The sequence below is a fragment of the Leuresthes tenuis genome, unplaced genomic scaffold (assembly GCF_036924035.1).
Source record: "Leuresthes tenuis unplaced genomic scaffold, fLeuTen1.0.hap1 SCAF_15, whole genome shotgun sequence".
Lineage (NCBI taxonomy): Eukaryota > Metazoa > Chordata > Actinopteri > Atheriniformes > Atherinopsidae > Leuresthes > Leuresthes tenuis.
The window spans coordinates 2,818,470-2,828,446 of NW_027325369.1; the positions used below are offsets into that span (position 1 = coordinate 2,818,470).

General features: G+C 40.9%; 1 gene segment (V, D, J or C); it reads left to right on the forward strand.

Annotated features, from left to right (window-relative positions):
- Positions 1-5,947: 5,947 nt before the first annotated feature.
- LOC140270690 (T cell receptor beta variable 19-like) lies at positions 5,948-9,762 on the forward strand. The segment is given in 4 exon segments: positions 5,948-6,005; positions 6,121-6,410; positions 6,500-6,579; positions 9,747-9,762. Coding segments are annotated over 4 exon segments (444 nt in total).
- Positions 9,763-9,977: the final 215 nt, after the last annotated feature.

The window sequence follows — 9,977 nt, forward strand, 5'->3', positions numbered from 1 at the left end:
AGGAGTGAATGTGAAGATTGAAGGAGGTGCAAACAAAGGAGAAACCTGCACATTAACAATTGAAGGACTCAGCCTGAACAGCAGTGCAGTTTACTTCTGTGCTGCTAGTTACCACAGTGTAACATATCACTGCTCCTCAGTACAAAAACCTCCTGATCACACATTTCTTTTTCTCATCTCTCTGATAGCTCTCAGCTCCCTGCACCTGCATTCTAACCAGTGTTGGTCTCCTCTGATTATAATCATAGATTAAAATTGAGCTTCTTACTGTAGAGGAGTGACTTTAACCCCCACCTCTCTTTATAAACAGCAGCAAGTTCAACCATTGATAAATCAGAAGTTGCTGCTTCTGATTGTTGATTATTTCTACTCATTTTCAAGTACACAAGCTAAAAGTGCAACAGAACACATTTATCAAAGGACTTCTGAGAAACTTTCACATGAGAACAGTCAAAATGAAACATTTACTCCTTTTCCTGCTGCCTGTCTGGTTGGCTTGACATTAGATATCTCCATTTAGAAAAAACAAGACCACTAAAGCCTTAAAGAAAGCTCAAATATAAGGGTTTCTGTGAGGCTTTTACAGTAGGGCAGTGGTTCCCAAACTGGGGGACACAGAGCCATTGGGAGAGGGGTTTGAAAGAATGAATTACACTGCCAGCATAACATGGACAAGTTTTTGATTTGACTCAGCAGTCCTTTTTTACTAAAGCTGCATCTATGCCGGCGAATGCTCAACTCGTCTCATATAAAGTTGGCTGCCGAGTGGAAGAGTGTAAAAAGCCAACAGCGGAGGATTTAATACTTCCCTGTGCTATGGACACGGTTTCAGCTATGCTTGACTCTTCAACAAACGCTTGAAATAATTACACTGTAAAAGCGGTTTGGTATTTTATTTATTTCTCATTCTAAAAGAAGTTTTAGTGGAAGTTTACTTCAATTGTATTGTATTAATTATAATGCTGAAAGAAACTGCAATGGAGTCTGAAAAAAACCTTTTTCTTATGAGAGTAACACTTTCTCTGCGGGACCCCCACAAGAATTTTTTTTTCAGACTCCACAGTGTAATTATTCTTATTTTATTTATTTTTTTCAGAAATAAGGGACTAAAATGTATTTAGAAATGTCATGTGCAGTATAAAGGAAGCCTAAATAAAACATGAGACAGAGACAGACCCCTGTCAGCATCATGCAAGTCCTTTTTTGCAACATTTCAGCTGGTTTTATTGAACTTGTGACATTAAGCTAACACCAACAGATCAAAACAACAATGCATGTGAACATATCAAGACAAAAAAACAATGCCTGTGAAACAAAAGTCATGTTTTTTTATTTGTTACACTGGGCTGACTCCATACAGTGGCCTATGCCACGACAGGCTGCATATCACACCAAAAGCACAGATCTATGAATTAATTATATCAAAGATATAAATGTAAGTAAGACAAATTTATTTTAAATTCAGATTCTTTATTTTTCTAAAGTGTAATGCAATGGCTAGGGAGGCTGATGGGGTCCCCACTTCCCGCACCCCTATTTCCGATGTCTATGGACGAAAGGGCACATCGGAAAAATAGTTCTCTACAAATGCTTAATACTAGGAATGAGTTTGTGAAAAATATTATATTTAATGCATTATGTAAAAAAAATATTATCAAAAATATTGGTAGGGACAACTCTGTCTTCCCCAAACTTTGATTGTGACTTGTCCCTATGGTCCCGATGCAAACTTATGCCTTTGGGTGGGCTGTCTAGGTTTTGTGCTCCATGGCGGCAGCTGGTTGCCCAGGTCTTGGGGCCCTTTCTACCTGCTTCTGATCATCCCTGGGGGTGTGGTTGGGGCCCTCTGCACCCATCGTTCAGTAGTGTTCATGTAAGACCTAAGTCATATACTTTGCTTGCACATTCACTCTCTCACATGCTTATTATACAGTTGCTGTGTCATCTTGTGGTTTTAATGTGCTCCTAATGGTTCTCTGCATGGTTTCCCCACAGAGACTGCAGGATGTCTTCTCTTATTTCTCTCTACAGATGTAGTAGCAGGTTGCAGTTTTGTCTTGTTTTTCTTATACTATTTTTTCCTAATAATATTCCTTTATGTCTGTGTCTCGTTTTTCTTCTCTTTGCTTTCTCCCTTTCCTTGTTCCCCATGTGAGGGAAGCCTGACTATGGGGGGGACCTGACACCAAATATTCAGCCTTCAAAGACAGCATTGGGACTGTCACTGTGAGAAACCTTCAGCCTCACAACAGTGGTGTGTGTTTCTGTGCCATCAGCAAACACAGTGATGAGAGGAGTGTGAGCAGCTGAACAAAGACCAGTTGCCAATTCATCAGGATGCACTTAGGAATCTGTTTCACTTTTATGTCTTTCCAGTAGATGGTGCTGGAGCTCCAGGAATACTTTTTCAGTTAACTATCAGGTTTGAAAAGGGGGCGTTTATAAGAAGTGTGCAGTGACAAGTTAAAGCCAGTCTTGTTTGTGTGTCCACTAAGACAGACGTTTATCATGCTGACACTTTCTCTTTTACTTTGACTCATCGGTAATCACTCTTCTTGATAAGAAATCTCCCTTTTTCAATACCTTCAGCAGATTTACAGGAATTAATTTTGTCTCTTTCTGGGTGTTTGTCTGGGAGTTGAAGTCAACCAAAGACCTCCAGCTGCTTTAAGAAATCCTGGAGACAAAATCCAGCTGTTCTGCATCCATGAACAGACTGACTACAGACTAATGTTCTGGTTCCAGAAATCCCCTGGAGACCAAGCTCTGCAGTGCATTGGTCTTGAGTACCACAGCACCACAGAACTTGAGAAGTCTTTTGAAAAACATTTTAATATCACTGGAGATATGAGTGGGGAGACAGCAAAGAACGTCTCTCTGTTCATTGTGGACCTGAAGGCTGAACACACTGCAGGGTACTACTGCGCAGCTGGCTGTGCACATCACCTGCAAACCATCACTCCCTCATACAAAAACTCACAGTCAGCTTATTTTCTGAATCAGAGGATTTAAATTAGAACTTGAACAAGCTCCTCCCAGCTCATGATTTGATGTCAGCAGCTGCCACTGAGGTGACTTCACTTGTTTTTAGGCAGATCAGTAAAGCATCAGTCCAGTGTTGGGACAGTCAACATGATTCGTTTGCTCTTTCTCTGCTGCTTGTGTTAGTCTGGGTCTCGAGGTCCGTCAGTCTCCCTCTGATCTCATCAGAAATCCTGGTGACAAAATGCAGATTTTCTGCAGCCACAATAAAACTGACTACAGAGTGATGCTCTGGTACCAGCAGTTAGCTGGAGACACAGCAATGAAACTCATTGGATATTTGAACTTCAAAGCTGTCACAATGGAAGACAAATATAAAGATGGTTTCAATCTCGATGGAGATTTGGGTGGAGATGCAGCAAAGAATGGATCTCTGCACATCCGAGATGCAGGAGTGAATTACAGTGCAGTTTACTACTGTGCAGCACGAGAAGCACAATGACAGAAATCCCCTCTGAACTTTACAAAAACTGCACACAATGTTTTTTCTGCAGGTGTTTTCTTTAAAGGGGCTCCCAAAGCAGCTGCTATGTGGTTGCCTTGTAGTTTGACGCATTCATAGTACACTGTACACTTTAACTATGTGTCTCACTTTAATATGATTTATACATCCAGGAAGGCAGTTTATATTAGCAAGAATATGTGAAGCCACTCCCTCCTCATCAGTTACATTGATGGTGTTTCTTCATTCTCTTCATTCCTCTTTAAACCTCACTCATCTCTTTGCAGTCATGATTTTGACGGGAACTGTGAAGAGGTAGGACCCAGATGCAGTTCTTTGAATTCAAAAAAGGTTTATTTCCAAAAAACAGGGAGCAAAAGGCAAGAACAGAAAGCGCGGCAGAGCCGGATTAAAAAATACTTAAAGGTTGACAAAAACCAAGACTATGAAAAACAAAACAAGACTTTGATTAACTGTGACTATGAATAAATAACTATGAACAGGACTATGAGGCATGAAACCAGCCTTATCTTGGGTGACTGAGGCATGAAGGGTTGGTGAGGATTCTACAATGGGTGAAAGGAAACCAGGAGACTAAATACTGTGGAGGGAGTGATCAGTGAATGAGGTGCAGCTGTAAACAATGAAGCAGGTGTTGTGAGTGAAACTAGGTGGCAGGGGAGAAACATGACCAGAACGTAACCTGAAAACAAGACTATTAAAACATAAACTGTGACATGAACATAAACTGTGACAGATTTGAGCCTTTTCACAAATATAGATGCTGAGACTTTTCTGACTGTTTCAACATCTTGAAACAAAACTTGAAACATAGTTTTTTTAAAGGCTTTTAATCTGTGTTGTTAAAGGAGAAAATGTTCTGCCTTCTCATTTTTTGTTGCATACCAGGTAATCATTTAAGAAAGTATTCATTCTTTATCATGTGGATGTTTTTCTGATGCATTATCCTGATCTGAAGTTCTCTTTTGCTCTTGCTCCAGGTGTTAGTCTGGGTCTTGAGGTCTGTCACTTTTACAGGATTATCTTATTTCTTTTTTGTCATTTCCTCACAGGTACCGATTGTTTAAAGGGGAACTCTGGTAGAGCTCTAGACCTTATTTCTGGCATTAAATACATTCATCTACTCACCGAGAGCAGATTGGTGAAAGTCGGCGTCCTTTGGAAGATATTTAGATTCCTCGAGATCCATATAATGGAGTGAACGGGGCTTAGACGATGCAGCCTCTAAATAAGGCATTATCGGTCTTTATTTCACCAATACTTTAAGACGAATGACTGAATGAATGTGTAATATAGCTCTGTTAGCTTATTGCAGCTATATTTGTGAATTAAGATGTCTTCTACACCAACGGTGAGTCATTCACAAACTTAACTTCATGGTGAAGAAAACTGGTGAATGTGCATACAGTGAAACCATTCAAACAAAACAGACAAAACCTCAGAAGTTCTGTGACAAACCCAAAATAATATATCTATATCTGTAGTATATCAAATAATATATCTGCCTCTGTGTTTAAACCACCATCAGCTCCGTCAACATGTCCAAAGACACTGACGAACACCTGTACCGAGCACACAAACCCGCCTCCGTTTAACTTTTGAATATTTGTTAAAGACAGAAAAATGTTAATACCAATATTTCAAAGTGTTACAAGTGTGAATGTCAATATCAGAACGGATCACATGGTGGAATTTCTCCATCAGCTGATTCATGCTTCACACACAGTCTAATCTTCCTGTTTTTTACAGCTGTGTTCACTTCAGTTAAGCTCATCCCACATAACAAATGTTTCCTCCTGTTGGTTCACAGGATCAGAGACCGTCACACCTTAAAGTGACACACCTACCTGCATTTCTTCATATCCGTGTGACGACACAGTGAGATACTGTAACTGAGACCCTGAGTTTTAGAACATGACCACTATCAGACATTGGCTCCTCAGCTTATTGGTGTTTGTACACTGGATAAAAGGTAAAGTAGTATTTTATTAGCAGTTTCATTTCAGCAATTAGATGGTGTCTACACCTGTGAAACCGTTAACTGGTAAAATGCTCATTTCTGGTAACTTTCACTGTTGTACTCACAGATCATGAGTCAGGTTTGTGAGTCAGATTTCACAGGCGAGGGATCAAGAAAGAAATGAGTGTAAGAACATTGTAGGAAGCATTAATAACTTGAATTTTATGAAGGGTAGCCAGTGGAATTCAGTGAGTAGTGGAGTGGCATTTGCAGTTTGTATGTTGACCTGTAATAATGAAATAATGAGTTTGCCATATTTTTTACGAGCTTTTTGTTACAGCTCAACTCGTCACAGATGAGAAATTTAGCCTCCTGCTCAGATCACAGAATTAGACGTCACTTCTGCAGTGACACACCTACCTGCATCTCTTCATATCTCTGTAACTGCACTTAAAGATAACTGAGACTCTTAGTTTTACAACATGACCACTATCAGACAGGGTCTCCTCAGCTTGTTGGTGCTTGTACTCTGGATACAAGGTAAAGTACTGGTATATCAGCAGATTGTATTCAGCAGTTAGAAGATGAAAATATTTCTGAAACCGTCAACTATTAAGATGTTCATTTCTGGTAACTTTCACTGTTGTACTCACAGGTCATGTTGATGGAAGTGATGTCTACCAGACTCCCAAACTGTGGGAGAAGCAGGGTGAAAATGCAACAATACACTGTAACCACACAAAGGGTGCTGGCTATAACCAGATGTACTGGTACAGACAGCTGCCTGGAGAAACTATGAAACTAATTGTGTTCTCAACTACAGTCAAACATGACTTTGGAGAATTCAGCCAAGACAAATTCTCAGCCACCAAGACTGAAGCTGAGAGAGGAACATTCACAGTAAAGAATCTGCAGCCAGCAGATACAGGCTGGTATTTCTGTGCTGTGAGTGAACACAGTGATCCAACACATGTGAACGCTGAACAAAAACCTCTGCACACTGTTCCCATCTGTATTTATCTGCTCTACTGTAGGGGGACCTCAAGTACAACCACACAATGTCTCACAGTCATGTGACACTCCCATATGCAAGTCTTCATATCCGTGCTGTGATGTCAGAGCTCCCATCACACACACTGACAGTGACTGTGGTCTCAAAGTTCAGTCTTCTCACAACACAATAATGATCACAGCTGCTCTGATCAAACTCTCTGCAGCTCTGTATTTAATGTTAAAACAATCATCCAGTAACTTTAATTCACCACACAAACACACAGAAGAAGAGACACCTGCATCTAACCACAGTTAATGGCAGCAAATAAAGAAAGATCTCATCATTAAAGCCTCCTCTTCCTGTGTTAACCCACACAGCAGGATACTGTACAGATCCACTGATCAAATGTGACGCCCATGTGTTGATCCCTCCTCCTGCTTTACATCCAGGCAGCTCTGTTCAGTTTGCACTTCTCATTATCATTCAGTTTTTCTCTGCTCTGGGATCATGATCAGGCTCCTCATACATTTAGCAGCTCTGCCGTTCTGTTTAACAGGTAACATTCAATCAAATCATAAGGAATCATCCCAAGTAAAATCTATTCTCAGCTCTAAATCTTTTTGTTCTCGTTTTCATCCTGCGGATCTCTCAAAAAACAGCATTATCCTATTGTTCTGGAACCCTTTTTAAGCATAAATCTCCCTTTGTCAAATTCCTGTAACTTAAATTTAAAGATGTCAGGATAGTGGGAAGGTAGGACCCAGATGCAGTTCTCTTTTAGATAAAAAAACAAGGTTTATTCGCAAAAATCAAGACATGGAGCATGAACAAAGGGCGCGGCAAAGCCGGATCATCAAAATGACTTGACTACAAAAAGAACTATGACAAACAAAACGAGGATATAACAAAACAAGGATATGAAAAACACTATGACTGAGGGATGGTGAGGATTCTGCAGTGACTGAAAGTAAACCAGGAAGCTAAATACTGTGAGGGGAGTGATCAGTGACATGAGGTGCAGCTGTGAACAATTAACCAGGTGACTAGAGTGAACTGAACGTGAGAAACATGACTAGAACAAAACCTGAAAACATGATTAACATAAACTATGACATGACAGACTGTGACAAAAGAATGATCAAATCTCATCATTAGTTGTGACAAGCAGGCATCTATTTTCATAAAGTGGCAGTATGGCTGCAGAGTGCTGCAACAGTTTAGAAAGAGAACAACGATTAAAGGCTGTAGTGTGATGCTGTAGTGTTGCGAGATTGTGTGAGACTATCGGCAGATTCAAACAAGGCGCGCCTCAAATAGAGCAAACAATATAGTAAGATTATAATTACGCCAATAACTACTGTTTAAATAAATATATTATCGGGTGAAACAAAAAGAAAACACTGGAGTACAGTGAAGAAAGCCTGGAGAGCCTCACGGATTTCATCGACGACTGTTTTGACAGGATCGTCATGGGGAAAACTAACCAAACCCCATCTGCCAGCAGCAAGGCTTCAACCTCAAAGAGAAGTCGTAAGGAAGAGTCACCCGGAGCGACGTCTCCAGCTGGTAATGATTCGACGGACATTTTAACATCGATCGATAACAAATTATCCAGCTTCGACGCCCGTGTGTCTCTGTTGGAGATTCTACACAGAGAGTTCCAGGCATTACGGGAGTCGCTGGAGTTCAGCAACAGGTGCAGACGCTGGCTGCAGAAAACGCAGCCCTCAGAGGATCGGTGAAAACACTCACCGAGGGAATGAGCCGGATCTCTGACGAGAACAAGAGGATGAAAGAATCAATTATTGATCTCCAGGCTCGTAGTATGAGGGACAATCTGGTGTTTTCTGGAATCCCGGAGCAGGCAGACGGATCCTGAACTCGCAGTGAAAAACTTCATCCAAAATCAGCTGAAACTTCCAGTAGATGTAGTGAAAAACATTACTTTTCACCGAGTCCACCGCCTGGGAGGGAAGAGACCTGATGCCCGCCGACCGAGACCGATTGTGGCCAAGTTCGAGCATTATCAACAGAAGGTCCAGGTGAGGGGACGCGGCAGGGAGCTGAGAGGAACGGACTTCAGCGTCAACGACCAATTTCCCAAAGAAATCCTGGAAAGACTCAGAGTTCTGTTCCCCATCCGGAGAAAGTTCATGGAAGGAGGCTCCCGAGCTGTCATCGCGGTGGATAAGTTATTCATCACCGGGCAGCTGTACCAGGCAACCACTCCTTGGCTCTTCTAAACTCCAGGTGATCTGTATTCGTTAACTTGTATGAATCATTTCACTGTAGATGACATAAGTAAGATGAAATAATCTATCCAATTCACAGTTATCTATCAAGGCAAAATATATAGCTCACTGCCAGTCTCACCAGCACAGGATATATGCAGTTCATATTTGTTTATTTGGGTATGTTTTTTTGTTTTTGTTTTTCCTTTTTCTATCTCACACTTCCACTCTTTTGCACTGTTTTTCTATTCTGTCTTTCTTCCCCAACCCGCTGCGTTTCCACCTTAATAAGTAATGTTAACAAGCACGGCACACACAGAGTTTTGAGCAGAGCACATAATCAAGTTCCACACAGCATCGACAGCGCAAGTACATATTGTAGCAAGCTCATACTGACAACTGAAACACCAACAATGGCATGTTCATGGAAGCATATATGCACACACACAAACATACAACATACAGGCTACAGGTGTAGCAGCTGGTTGTCTGGTTTTTGTTTCTATTTTTGTTCTGTTTCCTCTTCTTTCCTCTTCTTCTTTCCTTGTCCCCCGGTCCGGTTCAGTTCTATTTCATGTCATATATTGTAAACCGAAATAAATAAATGGGCATCAAGGGGAGCTTTACATTTATAAAACTTCCCTTGGCAAAGCAAATCTGTTTGGCATCAAAGGTATTCAGACTACAATTCTGCTGCCATAATGCTGAACAGGACAAGGGGAAAAAAAAAAAAAAAGAAAGAGACCAACGCATGAAGGCCCCGCCCACCTAACGACACATTTCCTGATGGATAAGTGAGCCCTGACATGAAAGGTGAATAATCAGCTCAACTGCAAACAAGGCAGCAATAACAAGGATGTCCTTAAATTCAGCCATGAAACACCACATGATCATCACAGGCTTCTGCATAACCTTTCACCTTATATGGGTCTCAGGTAATGAACCAAATGTGCTTTTATCATTTTTTCAAATGAAACACTTTTAGAAAAGTTCTCAGTTATTAATATATCCTTCACTGTATATCTTCATGGGTTTTCTGTTGGTGCTTTTCCACAGGTTCCTCACTCAGTGACAAAGTCAGCCAGACTCCACCTGATCTGTACAAAGAAGAGAAGCAAACAGTTGAAATTAGCTGTTCACACACTATCGACAACTATGATACAATCCTCTGGTACAAGCAGATGAAGAGTAGACAATTGCAGTTTTTGGGATACATGCAAGCATTCACTGCATTTCCAGAGACCAGAATAAAGATACATGGAAATGCAAATAAAGGAGAAACCTGCA